The sequence below is a fragment of the Sceloporus occidentalis genome, unplaced genomic scaffold (genome assembly GCF_023333645.1).
Source record: "Sceloporus occidentalis isolate IW3139 unplaced genomic scaffold, rSceOcc1.0.p SCAF_59, whole genome shotgun sequence".
NCBI classification, from domain to species: Eukaryota; Metazoa; Chordata; class Lepidosauria; order Squamata; family Phrynosomatidae; genus Sceloporus; species Sceloporus occidentalis.
In genome coordinates, this window is record NW_028317039.1 from 3,479,787 (window position 1) to 3,499,624 (window position 19,838).

The window sequence follows — 19,838 nt, forward strand, 5'->3', positions numbered from 1 at the left end:
TCAGATTTACTTTTTGGGCACCTCTAAGTACAGATAATACTATTACCCAATATACTCCCTGGAGTATATCACCAAAAGCACATCCCTACTCTGCATTATGCGAAATCAGGCACTTTGAGTGAACTCCTGATCGGATATCTTAAAGAACAGAGTGAAGAAGGGAAGTATATTTTGACTGATATATTAAGAAGGGGGAACATGGAAGCTTTACTGTTTGGGGAGGATACACTGACAGTATCACAATCACCATCACTGCATGAGGACACAGACAAGAGGCTTAATATTTTAAAGCAGCCTGGAAGGTTCTCATAACATTCTTAGTAGACTAGTTTCATCATAGGTAAACCTTGGCTATCCATTAAAGCATTTTACATGTTTGTAAGATTTCCCTATAGTTAAACCTTTGGTCAATATAGATTCAGAATGTCGTTTTGTATAACATTGCAGATGCTGCGTTGTCACCTGTGGCTCCAAGTCGATAATACAGATTTTTCCTGCGTCCAATATGGCTTTCACTGCATCTACACTGGTCCCATACATGTGCCCTTTGTATTCGCCATAATCAAGGAAGCTGAGGTTAACATAAAAAAGATAAAGCTCTTTGAACCTGGTTTGCTTTATTTTATTTTAATATAAACATTTTTTTTTCTTTGAGAAACTTTTGGTTTTCGCAGTAGACAACAATCTGCTTAATGACAAAAAATTTACACAATGTACTAGATATTTTAACAAGTCTTGTTACAAACATGAGAGTCAGAGTTTTGACACTTTACATGAGGATTAGCCCAAATTCTGAGAGTTACGCCATCAGGGAGTGTCATATACACTGTGCTATCTGCAAGGGAGCAAAGGTCTGTGTACATCAGGTGTGATTAACTAACTCGCACTGCTGTAGTGTGCAGAGACCAGCATATGAGGTCATATCTCTTCTTCCACTGTGCAGTTTGAGTACAGAGGCACCAGAGGTTGCACATTTACAAGCTAAATATAAATTAAAGGGGGTCAGAAAGAGATCTTTGGGATCTGCTGGTGGATGCTGCTGTACATATAAAGTACATCACGAGTCTGTCCAAAGGTCCATTTCCTACAGATATTACACATGCTACTAAAAGGAAGGTGTGTCATGCAGGTAACGTAAGAGAATTGATGCTCCAACTGTTGAAAACCAAGTGATTATGGATCCACAAGGATTATAAACATGAACAATGGACATGCTTTTCTAAAAAAACAAGACTGATACTTTTGTTTCCCAAAACACGTTAACTAGGTTAATTTACTGAAGTGGGAATTGGCTGGAGAGTTTTCAGGTGGGTTCTGGATTTACCTTTCTGAATTCACTATGCATATAAAGGACCATTTCTGGCAAATTTCTCTGCAGAGGGTCTGAGCTGGCCTGCAACAAATTTGCAAAGGCTCCTACCAACTCACTCTTTAGTGAATAAACCCCAAGTCCTTCAAGAACATCATGTTTTGTTGAATCATGCCTTCTACTTAGTGTACTTTGTATTTACTTACAGTGCTACGCCAACATGAACCTACCTGTGACTATATACCATGCTTTCAAACGTCTCCTTTGAAACAAAGAAATACTCCTGACCATGTTCTTCATAACTTTTCTTATTGCGCGTGGTGTCTGTTGAGACATTGTTATGGTACTTGAAATACAATAACAGATGCATACAATATTAATGTATAGAAAAATGTGCTATTTGTAAAATTTTAACTATTACTGAAGTAATATACATGGCCGGACTCAAGGTCACACCAATTAAGTGTCCTGGATGGCTCATCAACTATGTGTTCTTCTGTTAGAATCGCTGACCAACAAAAGATTTTGTGTCTACATAATGTAATGTAACTAATAATGTAATTTTGCTACACCAAACCGTTTTTAAACCTTAGCAGAGCCAATTCCTAGTCATCAGTATTTACTTACGTGGCACTGGGCTTTGAAATATGCTGGGATTTAAACAAATAAGTTGCCTTCTGAGTTCATTAACACCAACTCCAGAGGGTCCTACATTATAAAATAAGTAATGCATCATAAATGTTATAATCATTGTATTACTCAGAATGTTTTGCTTAAAAATTAGTAAAAGTAGATACCAGAAATAGTAAAATTCACAGAGGTCAGTTATAAAGTTAGTTTGGAAGACACAAAAAATGCAAATATGTATATATACTCGCCACATTAAAAAAAATTACTGTCAAATCCAAGCCCCATTATCAATATCCAGAGGGTCTTAGAATAATCAGAGTGGTCAGCAATAAGCACAACGTTTCAAAATTCAGTAGTCTAATATCAAAGCCAAAGGTTAAATCCGGCAATCAGAAACTGGTAAATAGTGGAATGCAGGCAAAATGCAGATGAAATGCGTGTGGAACACAAGCAAATCACATGCTGGCAATGGCGGAAGCAATGGAAAAGGCAATGATGATAGTTATCAAAGTAAGGGAGCAAGAAATCAGTGAGGGGCATGACTTAACCCCCAGTGATTAATTGCTGAGCATGGACATAATTAACTACTTCCTAATCGTTTTCATCAGAAGCAAATCATTTCCACTTAATAAAAACTCTAGTTTGTGTGTCTAGAATGCAGGATTTTCTCATTTTCAAGATATTGAGTCTGAAAGGATCTGGAACATATATTCTGTTGTGATAGTTACTTCAGAACTAGATTTGCTGGTGAATTGTGTGATACAGTTTTTATTTTGTCAATTATAGTGGTAGTAAATAAGAAATGCAAGGCTATTAAGTGGTGTGAGTACAGGAAGAATGCAAAGGTAGGATTACCTAGAAAGAGCATCAGCTTTGAGATTTCTACTGACAGAAATGTAGGAAATGTGAAACAAGGATCTAGAGGTGGAATAGGTAAAATAGGAGCAAATAGGAGCCATACTAAAGTCATATATAACGGGGACCAGGGTGACCACTCTATCCCAGGTTATCGTTGCCAGCTTGATAAAATGTTTAGGCCTAATGCTTTACTACACCATACTTTAACAAAAGTCTAACAATCAAGTAAATATTTTATTTCAAAACTATTTGCCAAGGAGGTGAAGATAAAGAAGGGAAGGTGAACCAAGAAGCCATATAACTGACTTTCATAATGCCCACTGGTTTTGACTAAGATATTGGAGTGCTGAAGAGCATCGGTGGTGCGAGATACATTGGGGTCTATTCACTTAAGGGAGGGTTTACAGGAAAGTTGTGGTTTTAGCTTCACTATTCATTATGAATTGGCCAACACCAGATGGTTTCCCCTTCAAGAATGCATACTTTAATGGATAAGGAGACCTTGGAAAATGCTCACTGGGCCAACCAAGTTCTACCTCCATTAGATGCTCACTGGGGATGGGCCTTCAAAATGTATAGGAGCTGAAACATACCTCTCCTTCCAACTCTCCCTTTAGCGAATAGACCTCACTGACTGTGCTTCACTTTTTCTTAAGTAGTATATTAAGTTTTTTTTTTACTTTTTATTTGCAAGAGGACAATATATATATATATGCAAAACGTACACATAGGTTTCAAAGGATACAAAAGAACAGTGGTAATGTCACAATAATGTAACAGAGTGATATTGTACCATGGTCTTCATACAAGGTTAAATTATCGAGTAGTAGGATAAGAAACATGATGTGGTCAAGCAGTATATGCAAATTACAAAGCATACATAGGAACCACCATAACATCTCAATTAATAACAAACTGATTTTCTTCCATGGGGAACACCTAGGAGTCAAATGTAAGGGCATCTGATAAGACACATTCTATTGGCATAAATGAGGCAAACCAGTATGAAATTAGTATGAAATTACAGATTCAACACTGGTCTAAAGAAGCTGTAGATTTTAGACATTGTGACCCCCTGGGTTCTGTGTATGATAGGAAAATTATCAAAGGGGCTAGACATCCACAGCTCAAAGATGTGAACTCACAAAACTGGCAAATTGCATATAGTATAAAGGGTGCGTGGAAACCTCTCCAATCTCTCTATGATTTGTGTATATTGAGTTGCTTATGTACGTGGTAAGGCTAGGATCACAAGGGTTTGATGCACAAACTGTCTCAAATATTTTCAGTCATGCTCCATGCAGTTTTGTAGATACACCAACTGCATTTATTATGCCCAAACAGGTACTATCATTTCATTTGTCCAATCCTATCTTACCTATGCCCTAACCACAAAAGCAGAATTTGATGACAGATAAGCAGCATTTCCATATTAATTACTCAATTAACTTGTTGAATAAATTAAAATCTGAACTTACCAAGGAGGACAATCAGCCTATGACGATCAGAACGTCGCCGCTGATATCTCACCACTTCCTCATATGGGGCAGCCACAGAATGGTAACAGCTGCCAGAACAGCGAGAGTAACAAGATAACTGGTTACTGTGGGATTTTCTGCGGCAAAGGCGCATACTTCTTCTAAAGCCAGCTGCGATGAAAACACATGACTGTGAAACATATACAGACACCATAACAGACATACAAAAAAAGCCCAAGAGACATATTTACATTGTAATCAGCACCAGCTGTCTCACTACATTTCATACGGGCTACAGTAAGCGATATAAAGGTGCTTCTGCTCACTCTAAGAATAACCCAAGGAAGAGTAATTTGAATTAGATGTTTACCTAGTGGCACTATTTATATTATCGAACATAGTTCCCCCTAACTTTCTACAATCAACATATGCTCTAAAACGGTGTACAAACAGTCTAACATGCCATATCATGGAACGGGGATTTTTTTGCAGGGCACAGGGAGGCTAAGGGGATTTGGTTGTACTTTATTAGCAAAGGTCTTCATGATTATTGTCACTGTTATTCTTTAGGTTTCATTTAATACAAATATTTCTATGTAAACACACTAGACTCCCATACCAATAATATGCCCCTGCTCGCCGCTATAATCTTCTTCTTCTTCGCAGGGAACAATCCAAAAAGATGCAAAGGATGAAGAAGAAGAACACAGAAAACATAAACAAATGTTATATGTTTCTTGACAATATGTTACACACTCTTTCTGCCTGACTGAAGTATATCACTCTTCAAGTTCTGATATAATTAGTTTCACTGGGTAGTGTCAGGCATATAGAGTATACATGGTATGGAGCAGTGCTCCTCAACCCTCTCCTCAAGGCACACCTAACAGTCCAGGATGTAGGTATTACTCAGGTGTGTCTAAGGTGTTGCATAATTTATAATATATTATATATTTTTTTCTAATATTGCTGCAAGAACTAGAAATATTAATAAAGGCGTATTCACGAGGTGAAAATTGACTAACTGCGCTATGCATTATAGATGGCCGTGCCCGTTAAGCTACTCCAGTAAAAGGGGCTGAGATGAATTGGTGTTTAAGGAGCCCCAAAGTGTTGATATTTTTGTCACACAACGCCATTCATAGTCAGATGCCCGACAAAACTAAATACCTAATAAATATATGCAACAATCATTAATCAATAGATCACAAAATTAAATGAAATCAAAGTTGTGGCTAGTTTTACATTACCTCCTTTTAATTCCTCTGATAAGATTGCAAATTAAAAGAAAGAGATTTTAGCTATATAGCATTTTTTTTCACATATAAGACTTTTTGCCATTTCCAGTTGCTTTCCTTTCTACCTTCTTAATCTTGTGGAATATGGACATTCAGGGATATGGAATTGTCTAGGATGTTTCGACACTGCGTCGCATTTTGTATATTAGTTTGTGTTAAAGTTGAGCTAGTAGAGTTCATTCCAGGATACCTCTCCTATTAAAAGCAGTAATGGTTAATGGCAACACGTTTTTATCTAAATGTCATTATGTATCTAAAGTCATTACCATCCTCTGAAACTGCAATTAATTGTTTTGTTTGACCATGGTGTTGACTAAAGACTCAGGAAACAAGCTCAAAACATAATTGCTGGTATCATGGTAATGACCATACCAGCAATAGGGTTCTCTTATGTTTCCAAAATGATCTTAAACTGGCAGTGATTGAAGAGTGACTGCATACATGTTTGGGGTTACTCAGACCAATTAGATTCCAGTGACACATAAAAAGTTATACAACAGACAGTATGAATATGGTCACATTACCCTTACTATATACTTGTTTTGGAAAAAAAAATATTTACCAGATTCAAATGTCTCTTCATCTTCATTCCCGTTCACATGTGTAGGTGGGTGATAAATAGCATTGAAAAAACATTATTAGTATTAAGTAACATCGTTAGAGATCCTTGAAGATGGACATCATATATTTTCCTGAAAACAGAATTTATAACAAGATAATTTATATGGAAATTCCAAGAAACTGGTCAGAGCTGTGAACATTTGAGCCAATTACATTCATTGATAAAACCAGTCAACAAAAGGGAATACAATCTAGACAAGAACAAGAACTAATCTGCCACCACACTATAGACAAAAGACCTCATTAGAAAAAAAAGGGTAAGGAAAACTAAAGATTCTCAAAAAATAAAATCTATTTCTTAAAATTCCTCTATGGCAGGATGCCATTAATATTTGTTTAAATCTCTTCACAATTAATGTTCTCCTAATAGTCAGCAACTTTACCTTCCTAGGGTTTTTAAAAGGATTGGATCTAGCTTAAAAATAAAAAAAAACAGGTTTTAGTGATCACTCACTAAGGTGGTTTTGGTCATATTGATTACTGTAGTAAATCCACCCCCCCATAGGTAAGTTACTTATAGATTCCCACAAGGCTCTGTTCTGGGACCCTTTACTTTTCGCTAGTTCTAAATAACTTACATACAGTCAACAAATGCTTTCACTATGCACATATTTGCAGAAGACACTATAATCTACACCAGGGCTGGAATTGACATAACTAAGCGGTCATGGTACTTTAAGGTCTGTGGCTTGGAACTGCTTATACATTACCACAAGTTACATTCTCATACTTCCACAAGATGCAGCCATGTGTTTTCTCACTGTAGGACCCGAGCTGCTGATGGAGCAGCAGTAAGTGTAAGTACAGGACCGGATTAATGGTGGAGCACACAGAGCAATTGCTCCAGAGCCCCAAGGGTTTGAGAAGCCCATACCATTCATGCAATGCAGCACTGGCAATGATGCTCCCCTGCTGACACAGTGAGGGAGCTACATGCCACAGAACTTACAGGATGTGGCCTGTAGCCCCCCACTAACACTGCGTGCCAGAAAGTGACATCATTTCAGAGTGCACAGCACAGTGATGGAGCTACATACCACAGTACTCATAGGGTGTGGCTTGCCGTTCCCTCGTTAACAATGCGCATGGTGAAGTGAAGACATTTTCGGGCGCACATAGTGAGGGAGCTACAGGCCACAGTATTTATAGGATGTGGCCTGTAGCTTCCTCACTGACATGTCCATCCTGGAAAGTGGCAGCATTTATGGGTGCACAGCACAGTGAGGGAACTACAGGCTACAGTATTTGCAGGATGTGGACTGTCGCTTCCTTACTGACATTTCCCCCCCTCCCAGAAGGTGACAATATTTCTGGGTGCACAGTGAGGTAGCTAGAGGCCACAGTACTGCAGGGTCAGTGAGGAAGGATGAAGGACTAGCTATGAAGGACATCCAGAAGGAAAGCAGTGGATGTGAAAAGTACCTCACGAGAGGAGGAGCAAGAGGGACCCTTATGTTTAACTGTTCCAGGGCCCCAAGTGCCATAATCTGGCCTTGTGTCAGTATGCATGTTACCATCTTGCTGACCAGGTCTGAGCTACACTATAAAAATAAACATTCCACAACTTGAAGCTGTATTCATCACCAATTTGCAGAAGTTGAAAGATGGATCACTAAAAACAAAATATTCCTAACAGGGCCAGACTGTGGAAGACTAGGTAGCCCTGACACTTTAAGGCTGGCAGTCACCTATGACATAAGTGTAGCAGACAGCGGGATATGACAAAACTAGACCCAGATTACCTCCTACAGCCTCTGGTCTAATTTCAGCAACTTTGGCATAGTCTTACATTATCAGATAGAAGCAGATCAAGTCACTTTCTTCTACAGAGTGCCTGAAATATGAAATAACTTCCAAAACCCCTCAAATCTTCAATTTTTAAGTTTGACTCAAAGCACAAAGCACAGTGAGTGGTGGGGCATGTTCAAAATGGGAAGTTCTTCAACTGTTCACTACCCTATAGACATAATGACAGCCTGGACTCTCCCCAACATTACTGTCTTCCTGCTAACAAATTGGGTATCACAGTGCTTAGTGTGAGTGCCACTACATTGTTGGCATTAAAATTCCTGATTACATGATTGTGTATTCTCTTCAAGTTTGACTTTTTTTAAATTAAATATATAAGAAAAGTCAAATAAATAAACTATATAGGGAGCTCATTGATCACTGGCATCCATAAAATATAAGAGAGATCCTCAAAGGGATCTCTATCCATATTGCACTAGGCAATATTGCACTACAGTGCAAAGAAAAAGAAAATTAGTAAAGAAATTTACAAACTCATTAAAAACAATGGATATTTTTAATATTGCCCTGGCATCCTCCTTTTGGCCTAGCACTAGAAGTAAAAAACAATAGTTAAGCCCCTCCTGTTCTGTCTTCTTAAAAAGGACAGGCCCTTATGACTAATATGGCTTTGCAATCATTGTTCATGAATACAAAATATGATGTAGTCCTTTAAATTGTTAAAAATAATGATAATTACCAGCTTCCACAAATTTCTCATCAATCTTCATATCTTCCTCTGCAACATAAAGAGGAAAATATAAAAAACATATTTAAAAAATATTAAAAACATTATAAAAGTTGATGGTCAGAGCCTACATCTACAGGCAAAACTGCTTACATTACAGGATGCAGTGGGTGGACTTTCTCCATAGGCAAATATGCTGCAGGTCAGTCTCTGTTTTAAGGACTGTCAATTGGCAAATGGTCAAAATGTTTGTAACGTGTTAGCCGTCGAAAAAACAGGAGAAAAGTATAGTTAAAATGATATAATTTTTTTAGCTGAGAGTTTAATTGCAAGCTTTAAAGACCAAGTTGTTAGGTACCTTCAACAGGCATTAATGACACTAAAACAGAATTTCCTAAATACAAAAGCACGGTTAACACATTTAGAAAAAGGCAAAACAAATACTGGACTATGTTAGTGGACTAAAATAGATCTGATAGATACTTAATAGATACTGTAGATAGAACTGTATCTATCTATTAGACCTATGTTAGTCCAGCTAATTTACTGCTGAGAAAATGCTCCAATACCGCTGTGTTTGTTTTGTTCCTTTCTCCTTTTTTATCTTCTTTATTTACAATTTTTAGTTATTACAAACTGTAGAAGAAAATAATTTGTTTCAACCGTTACTAATAACGGTCAATCAATTTTTTATTCAATGTTCATCAATTGGGGAAGGTCATAAATGTAGAGTGCGATCATAATCATTTGCGTAATCATCAAAACCTCTAGTGTCATCAAGTAATTGTGCTGATTAATTAACTCCACAGAGAAGTATAATCTATCACTAATAAAATTAGTACAGTTTACCCATTTAAGAATCCTTAACAAGTGGTACATATGAAACATTATATTAAAGTCTATAGTGAAATTAATATAAATGTAATAGAATTGTGTGAAAAGAAAAAAAAATATTTAAAACTTAGTGATTAAGTTTAGCTCCAGAGTTTCAGCTACTTAATGTCTTTATAGCATACCAAAATGGTGGTGGGGAATAGCCACTTATACATATTTTCTTAGGAGTAAAGTAATTTCTTATTTACTAATTAAGTATATCCCAAGATTCTTCAATTGGCTGTGTTCTAATTGTTTTTTACAGTGCAGCTTGCACTACTAAATTGTTTGTATAATATGAAGAAAATCTTGCTATGACATCTCTTGGGTATAAAGGATCAACTTTGGGCTTTGGGGGTCTATTATAGCAATCCAAAGGGTCTGGATCAAGTTTCTCTGGAGATCTATAAAGGGCAAAATATTTGACTAAGAAGGATTCCAGATGTTCTTGCTTAACCGATTCTGGGATTCTTCTTACTGATATTATTCATCCTTGAAAAATAATGTGCTGCCAGAGGCGTACCTAGCGGGGGGCGGGGGGGCGGTCCGCACCGGGTGCCGCTCATCAGGGGGTAGCCAGCTTGCAGGCACCCGGCACCCCTCCAGAGACGGACAGTAATGTCCGCCGCTGGAGGAGCAGGCTCGCAAGGGAGCGGTATCGGAGGTCTTTAACAGACCTCCGGCTCCCTTGAGTGATTTTAAGCCGGGTTCAACCCTTGAACCCGGCTTAAAATCACTCAAGAGAGCCGGAGGTCTGTTAAAGACCTCCGATATCGCTCCCTTGCGATCCGCGCGGCAACAGCTGCTGTGCGCCGGGATTTGTTGTCAGATCCCTGCGCACAACACCGAAGCCGCGCCCACTGAACCGGAAGAAGACAGCTTGCAGGCACCCGGCACCCCTCCAGAGACGGACAGTAATGTCCGCCGCTGGAGGAGCAGGCTCGCAAGGGAACCCGGCTTAAAATCACTCAAGAGAGCCGGAGGTCTGTTAAAGACCTCCGATATCGCTCCCTTGCGATCCGCGCGGCAACAGCTGCTGTGCGCCAGGATTTGTTGTCAGATCCCGGCGCACAACACTGAAGCCGCGCACACTGAACCGGAAGAAGACAGAAGAACTGAAGAAGCTGTAAGGAGAAAAGAGGAAAGGTAGGAAAGCATTCAGTGAGTGAGAGTGGATTGGTATATGTGTGGATTGGTATGTGTGGATTGGTATGTGTGGATTAGTATATGTGTGGATTGGTATATGTGTGGATTGGTATATGTGTGGATTGGTATGTGTGTGGATTGGTATGTGTGTGGATTGGTATGTGTGTGGATTGGTATGTGTGGGGATTGGTATGTGTGGGGATTGGTATGTGTGGGGATTGGTATATGTGTGGGGATTGGTATATGTGTGGATTGGTGTATGTATGGATTGGTGTATGTATGGATTGGTGTATGTGTGGATTGGTGTATGTGTGGATTGGTGTATGTGTGGATTGGTGTATGTGTGGATTGGTGTATGTGTGGATTGGTATGTGTGGATTGGTATGTGTGGATTGGTATGTGTGGATTGGTATATGTGTGGATTGGTATGTGTGGATTGGTATATGTGTGGATTGGTATATATGTGGATTGGTATGTGTGGATTGGTATGTGTGGATTAGTATATGTGTGGATTGGTATATGTCTGGATTGGTATATGTCTGGATTGGTATGTATGTGTGTGGATTGGTATGTGTGTGGATTGGTATATATGTGGATTGGTATATGTGTGGATTGGTATATGTGTGGATTGGTATATATGTGGATTGGTTTATGTGTGGATTGGTATATGTGTGGATTGGTATATGTGTGGATTGGTGTGTGTGTGGATTGGTATGTGTGCGGATTGGTATATGTGCGGATTGGTAAGTGTGTGAGAGTGATGGGTGTTATGCTGTACCATTTCCAATGTATTTTTCATTATATAATTATGCTCTAGTACATCATAACTCCCATCACTCTATACTGTTCCATACAGTGGCAGAGCTGGGAGACAGAGGCCTTGCACCCCCACCGCAGGACTCCTGAAAGGTAAGTGAACTTCAAAGGGGGAGAGGGTAGAGAGTTAGGAGGGGGTAGCCAGCTTGCAGGCACCCGGCACCCCTCCAGAGACGGACAGTAATGTCCGCCGCTGGAGGAGCAGGCTCGCAAGGGAACCCGGCTTAAAATCACTCAAGAGAGCCGGAGGTCTGTTAAAGACCTCCGATATCGCTCCCTTGCGATCCGCGCGGCAACAGCTGCTGTGCGCCGGGATTTGTTGTCAGATCCCGGCGCACAACACTGAAGCCGCACCCACTGAACCGGAAGAAGACAGAAGAACTGAAGAAGAGGAGCGAAGAGGAGGAAAAGAAGCTGTAAGGAGAAAAGAGGAAAGGTAGGAAACATTCAGTGAGTGAGAGTGGATTGGTATATGTGTGGATTGGTATGTGTGGATTGGTATGTGTGGATTGGTATGTGTGGATTGGTATGTGTGGATTGGTATGTGTGGATTAGTATATGTGTGGATTGGTATATGTGTGGATTGGTATATGTGTGGATTGGTATGTGTGTGGATTGGTATGTGTGTGGATTGGTATGTGTGTGGATTGGTATGTGTGGGGATTGGTATGTGTGGGGATTGGTATATGTGTGGGGATTGGTATATGTGTGGATTGGTGTATGTGTGGATTGGTATGTGTGGATTGGTATGTGTGGATTGGTATGTGTGGATTGGTATATGTGTGGATTGGTATATATGTGGATTGGTATGTGTGGATTGGTATGTGTGGATTAGTATATGTGTGGATTGGTATATGTCTGGATTGGTATATGTCTGGATTGGTATATGTCTGGATTGGTATGTATGTGTGTGGATTGGTATGTGTGTGGATTGGTATATATGTGGATTGGTATATGTGTGGATTGGTATATGTGTGGATTGGTATGTGTGTGGATTGGTATGTGTGTGGATTGGTATGTGTGTGGATTGGTATGTGTGGGGATTGGTATGTGTGGGGATTGGTATATGTGTGGGGATTGGTATATGTGTGGGGATTGGTATATGTGTGGATTGGTGTATGTGTGGATTGGTGTATGTGTGGATTGGTATGTGTGGATTGGTATGTGTGGATTGGTATGTGTGGATTGGTATGTGTGGATTGGTATATGTGTGGATTGGTATATATGTGGATTGGTATGTGTGGATTGGTATGTGTGGATTAGTATATGTGTGGATTGGTATATGTCTGGATTGGTATATGTCTGGATTGGTATGTATGTGTGTGGATTGGTATGTGTGTGGATTGGTATATATGTGGATTGGTATATGTGTGGATTGGTATATGTGTGGATTGATATATATGTGGATTGGTTTATGTGTGGATTGGTATATGTGTGGATTGGTGTGTGTGTGGATTGGTATGTGTGCGGATTGGTATATGTGCGGATTGGTAAGTGTGTGAGAGTGATGGGTGTTATGCTGTACCATTTCCAATGTATTTTTCATTATATAATTATGCTCTAGTACATCATAACTCCCATCACTCTATACTGTTCCATACAGTGGCAGAGCTGGGAGACAGAGGCCTTGCACCCCCACCGCAGGACTCCTGAAAGGTAAGTGAACTTCAAAGGGGGAGAGGGTAGAGAGTTAGGAGGGGGTAGATAGGGAGAAGGCAGTGAGACGGGGGGATAGGGGGTAGATAGGGAGAAGGGAGTGAGAAGGGTTAGGTAGGACAAAAGGGAGTAAGAAGGGGTAGATAGGGCAATCATACTCCTAACATGCCAAGTCTGCGAGTACATCCTGGAATCTGGGTATGCCTGGGCATGATAGGAATGTGATTGCTGTTAACAATCATATATATATATATATATATATATATATATATATATTAATATTGTTATTTTATTGTTTTGTCCTATTTTGGTGTGTTACTTACTTTAAATAAAAGTGTTAGATTTTTTTTTATGGTGTGGGGGGGTCATATTCGGTTTCGGCCAGGTAAATGCTGCATTTTCGGTTTCAGTCCAGAATTTGTTTCGGTGCATCCCTACTACTAATGAAGTGGTAGGCCTACACCACATCAATGTTTGGCTTAGTATATAGTGATAGGAGTTATGCTGCACTATTGTCAATGTCTGGCTCAATGTATAGTGATAGGGATTACGCTGTACCACCGTCAATGTGTGCCTCAGTATATAGTGGTAGGTGTTATGCTGTACCACCGTCAATTTCTGCCTCAGTATATAGTGATAAGTGTTATGCTGTACCACCGTCGATGTCTGCCTCAGTATATAATGATAACAGTAAGTGTTATGCTGTACCACCTTCAGTGTCTGCGCCGGTATATAATGGTAGAAGCTATGCAGTTTTAAAGTGTGTGTGTGTGGGGGGGTGCCACATACAGGATCCACCCCAGGTGCCAAATACTCTAGGTACGCCCCTGTGTGCTGCACAAAATAAGTATTCTTTATTTTTTCACAACAAATAATATCTTCTACTCTAATTACTTTGTAATTTGCTTGTTTGCTAATGTTGCTTCAGTCCAGAATAATATAAAGTCAGTTGGTAATTATGATTATCACCATGCTAGTCATTCTAATTACATTTCAGTAGGAAATCCTTAATCCTTAATCCTAGATGTATTATTAGAAAGAGATTGTTGTGCAAAACTTAATAAGATTGCCCATCAAGACCTGAAAACACTGAATAATTAGAAACATTTAAAAAGGCCTCCTTCGTGTTAGTGCTTCTCTAGAAATAGCACATTTCATTAAATTTAACAGTGTAACTGTAATTAAGATTTTTTGTTAGGAAACTTGTTTTCTTCAATATTGTTATGGCCAATATCCAGATTACCAGCAATGTTGCTTTGGGTTCAAGATTGCTCCCATTGCGTTAGCATTCTCCTCTACTTTCTATATGATGGTGGTATCAGGAATCTAAAGCATGGGTGGTAGATGACAAACATTGTAACTGCCACTTAAGTAAACCTTGTGTTAAACTGGGTTTCCCCATGGTCACTTAGATTAGAGGATGATAGGATGTGCTATCTCCACTACATCCAGAGCATTACCCCAGGGTTCCACCGCTTGATACAAGCTTGCATGCGTCACGTTATGTAACCCCCACCCCTTCCCTGTTTTGCCTTTTCCTAAACAAGTGAACTGTGGTATAATTTTAACTATACTTTTCTCCTGTTTTGCCAGTGCCACCCTGCAGAAATGAAGCTGAAGAATTTCGTAAGGAAAGGTATTATCCACCTCTCCACTTACACTCCAAGCAAGGATGAACTGTCTTGTACTCTATAAAGGTCTATAATTTTGCCCAACAAGACCTGTGCAAAAAAACCCAAAAAAACTGTGCATTGACATGGATGAATCCTTGAGAAAACTCAGACTCAATAACTTTTTCAGCAATATACCTACAAATACCCCCACCTGGACTCCAAAACCTTCACGCTTGACCGATATATTGAGAGCTTTAGACACGGACCCAGCTAGGAAATATTAGAGAAACCAACCAAACAGACTGCTAACCTAACCATTAAGGAAAAGAAGACTATTAGAAGAAGAACAACCAAGATATTACAATTAAACCAGTGGACCAGGGGGGTGTTGTGGTTATTATGGACACTAAGGATTACATAAAAGAATCACACAGACAACTTTCTGATGACAAACACCATGTCCAACTTCAGGAGCATCCCACTACACCAACATTCCCCATTTTGATGGTATAGCTGCATGCCACAAATACATGAAGCAGAAAAACATAGGAATGAAACCCATTAACACAACTAACATAGTTTATACTCAACTTCATACTACTTCATATTTGGCCAGGGCTTTCATCCCCCAAAAATGGCTACTTCAATGTGCACATGAATGGCACACAATAATCCAATCTATTTATTGCCAAATTAGAGGAGGATTACATCTTCAACTGCCACACCAAACCACTGGTATATATATATATATATATATATATATATATATATATATATATATATACACACAGACAATAACCTAATTATCTGTACAGGATTTCAGATTTCAGGAAGACTATAATGCCTTCCATCCCAACATAAACGTGAAACTGAGTTACTCTCACACAAACATCCACTTCCTAGAAACTACCATTTACGTTAAGAACTAGTCCATTCAGTCCGCAAACTAATAGATAGACAAACCTACCTGAAACACAACAGTTTCCATCCCAGACATACCAAAAACTCAATCATCTACTGTCAAGTCATAATATATAATCACATTTGCTCAAATCTATGGACTGGGATAAACATATTCTGAATCCCAGGAAAGGGTTCATCAACCATGGGTACAGTATAAGAAAATCACAGACTCCCAAATACAGAAAGCCATTAATATCCCCAGAGAAAATCTCCTGAGATACGAGCAGTCACAAAAAAGAGATCGAGTATCCTTAGTGGTCACCTACAATCCACAAATGAAAGCCCTATGCGAGATCTTGAGGGAACTACAAGTAATCCTACACACTGATGAAAAATTCCAGACAATGATCCCACATCCCCCACTACTTTCATTAAAAAAGCCTCTCATCCTCAAACAACGGATGGTGAGGAGCACCATTTACAGACAAATAGTAAATGGTACCTCTCCCTGCCAACAAAAGAGATATGAGACCTGTGCACACATCCACAGATAAAATACTAATACCAGGCTCACACTTGCACCGCAAAATCAATTGCCATTTTACATAAAAATCATCGAACATGGTTTGGTGTGAGTGAAATGCCCAGCTGTAATGTATGTGGGAGAAACAGGACAAGCATTAAACAAACAGTTTAATTCCCATAGACAAACAATCAACCATAAAAATATAGATACACCAATAGGAGAGCACTTTTGTCAACCTGGGCGCAGCATACAGGACGTGAAACTCTTAGTACTGATGGGACTGTTCCACACCCAGAGGGAGAGAAAAATATTAGACTTCAAATTAATGCCCTACTCACTGGCCTCAATGGAGACACGAATGCAAATTCATCTCCTGACATAACCTTACAAATTAATAATCCTTTTACAAACAGTGAATTAGTACAACTAACTTATTCTTGCTAACATCTGACACCTTCATGGACCTGACATGTGTCAAATGACTTTTTGGCCCCTCTAACCAGGGAGTAAACTGATCAAAGATGCTCTGACTGAACTGTATCCATCTATTAGATCTCTGTTAGACCAGCTAGGTTACTGCTGAGAAAATTCTCCAATATCCCAGTGTTTGTTTTGCCCTTTTCTAAACATGTGAACTATGCTTTTGTATTAAGTGACCTAACAACTTGATTTTAAAAGCTTGCAATGAAACTTTCAGTAAGTCAATAAATGGTATCATTTAACTATACTTTTCAACTGGCAAATGGAAACAAGATTTTAAAATACAGGGTTTATATTTTTCATGAAAAGAAGACAGAGATGATTTATTCAGGAGCTGGGGACACTAACCAAAACACATTAAACTAACTGCAAAGACAACTGTAAAATAATAGTCACTTAATTACCTTCTCCAATTGTACTCACTGTTCCAATGAATCCAGCAGTTTAAAAAACAAATATATATTTTTTCCATCAAAATGGTTACCAAATTCAGCCATTGTTTAAATACATATGGCTGCAGTTATTTTTGTAAAATGAATGGATTAATGCAAAGGTAACACAGGTTATTGGGGTTATCGTATCTGCAATACAGGCATACCCTACTTTAAGGACATTCACTTTAAGGACATAGTTGTAGCACAACCATTCCCCTGTTTATATAGGCTCGGTTTACGAGAAAAGACATATAACAGTATAACGTCAGAGCATCTTTTGAGGTTCTTTTGGGGTTTTTTTTAGTGCCTTTTGAGTGTTGTGGTAGTAATAACCTCACAATTATAGTGCATGTAGCATTGATGAATGAAAAAGGTAGTGCATCACTTGTGTACGTTAATATGGGGTATAGCTGCACTCCCAACAACTGGGAACTGAAAAAGGAACTCATGCCTGTATTGAGGATACATTACCCACCTTTCCTACAGATTACAGATAATTGGCAAACAAATTTAACAACTTGTAATGGGAGGGAGAATTACCTATGAACCTACAATCTACACAGGACACTAAAAATAATGTCCAGATTATCCAGGTACTCACACTGTGAGGCCTTAAGGCAGGAATGAGACATATACGGTTGTGACCACCAAAATTCCCTCTGTTTTCTGTATACATAAAAAAATTACAATTTTAATAGTCATAATTCACATCTCTAGCTTAGGCCTGTGAAATCATGCATACCATCTTCGTTGTTCTTTATACATCATTTTAGAAACCAAATTATTACATGTTGTCATGGCAGCAGACACTGGTAGGGTTTGTCAATCAATAACAAGAATGTCTTAGTCCATTGTTGTCTCACTTTACTTAATACCTTCATCAACTTGACTGTGTCACCATGATCCTACCTGAAAGATCTGGAGGTTTTATTGTATATTACATAATTAATGTATCTCTAACCATCCTTCCTGTCTTGCACTGTATTGGAATATCAGTGTAGTTGGTGACTGTGCCTGTGCCACAGAAGGAACACCAGGTCTCAATCTTCTTCTTCTAGGGCCATACTCCCTAAAGGAGATGTAGCAACTACATTCTCTCTCTGGTAAAACCTCCACTGTCATATTTTCAGTGTGCACACATTTTGTCAATAAAGAGGTAGTGAGAGCAGATCTGTAAAAGTGCATTATGCCTCTTCTGCTGCTTGTGGTTTACCTTTTCAGCAGATGGTTAGATGGAATGAGCCCAGCACACCTGCTGAGATCAGAAGCTTTTCTTGCCTGCCACCATAAAGAATCACTCTGGTCAACAATCTGTAGGATTTCTCCTTTCTTAAAGGGCAGTCCAGCATCTGCACAGGGTATGGCTGGATCCTGTTGGGGCCAGTAATCTGCCATCGCACGGACAAAAAGCTGATTTATGAATAAAAATATATATTTATATACATTAAAATAAAAGTAGAGCGACCTAATTATGTAATTGATAAATTATTAATATAAATTTAATGTGATACTATGGTTTCACATGGTTGCAGTTAGTCCCCTGTATAACATTACATTTATTCTGTTGGTATACCGTATTACCGTATTTGCCCGAATATAGGCCACACTTTTCCCCCCACTTTAAGTATTTAAACTGGGGGTGCAGCCTATATTCGGGGTCTAGTGCAGGAATGCGCAATTCGTATCGCCAGACGCCCGGGACATGCAGTTCCGGGCGCCGGGCAGGCAGCAGGGTTAGCATACAGATCCCCCACAGCGCTGCAGGGGACCTGCATCCTACTCTCCGATACGCTGAGACAGCCTCCCCTGCCAGCACTTTCCACGGGTGGAGTGCCGGCACAGGAGTTTGTCTAAGCGCATCGTGCAGACGTTCACCGGCTGCAGCGATGCGCGTAAACAACCTCCGCTGCCGGCACGTCTGCACGATGCACTTTAACAATCTCCCTTGCCTGAAATTCCCACGGGATAGGCACACAGACTGGTCTGTGGCTATGTAGCACAATATGCGATGCACTGTGCATTTTTATACCTTATCTATCAGAACCAGCATTAACTTTTTCAGTAATTTGAGCTACAACAGCTTGTCTGTTGGATTGGACCACATGAGCCAATCTTCGCCCCACGTGCATTAATGAGCCTTTGCTGCCCATGACTCTGTCACTGTTTGACCGCTTTCCCTTCCTTGGACCACTTTTAATAACCCACACAAAAGCTGCAGTTTTGGAGCTGCATCCATTTTTCCTGCTTCTAACACATTAACTTTGAGGACGTAATGTTTACTTGCTGCCTAATATATCTCACTCACTGACAGGTGCCATGATAAGAAGATTATCATTTTTATTCACTTAACCTGTCAGTGCTCATAATGTTAAGGCTGATTGGTGTGTGTGTGTGTGTGTGTGTGTATATATATATATATATATATATATATATATGGGTAGTAGAAGTATTAAACATTCATCCACATCTACCAGACAAGTCAGAAGGTTTGTTTTTTCCCCAGAAATACCAATGTGCTGCCACAATCACAAAGAATTCTGGGTAGGCAAATGCAAATAAGGTCATCAATGATCACCTTGAGTGTCCATGAGTGGTGATCTGGCTACTGCACCTCTTAACCCGGGTTCTGTTTAAAGGCTGTCTTGCACAGCGGGCATTTACCTTAAAGGGATCCATGTATAAAGTGGATATAGAGGCAAAAGATGATCATTGTTGACCTTA

The 19,838-nt window shown here is 39.4% G+C and overlaps 1 protein-coding gene across 1 annotated transcript in view; it reads right to left on the reverse strand.

Moving 5' to 3' along the window:
- The window catches only part of LOC149287559 (MAGUK p55 subfamily member 4-like), a 35,915-nt gene that overhangs the window by 3,395 nt on the left and 12,682 nt on the right, over positions 1-19,838 (reverse strand). The window contains exons 9-18 of the mRNA XM_089492685.1: positions 18,331-18,527; positions 17,719-17,783; positions 17,088-17,105; positions 8,683-8,721; positions 6,136-6,156; positions 4,895-4,933; positions 4,276-4,446; positions 1,937-2,017; positions 1,540-1,633; positions 463-571 (exon numbers count right to left, since the gene is read on the reverse strand). Coding sequence (XP_089348811.1) covers positions 463-571; positions 1,540-1,633; positions 1,937-2,017; positions 4,276-4,446; positions 4,895-4,933; positions 6,136-6,156; positions 8,683-8,721; positions 17,088-17,105; positions 17,719-17,783; positions 18,331-18,527 — 834 coding nt within the window. The remainder of the gene's footprint in view (positions 1-462; positions 572-1,539; positions 1,634-1,936; positions 2,018-4,275; positions 4,447-4,894; positions 4,934-6,135; positions 6,157-8,682; positions 8,722-17,087; positions 17,106-17,718; positions 17,784-18,330; positions 18,528-19,838) is intronic.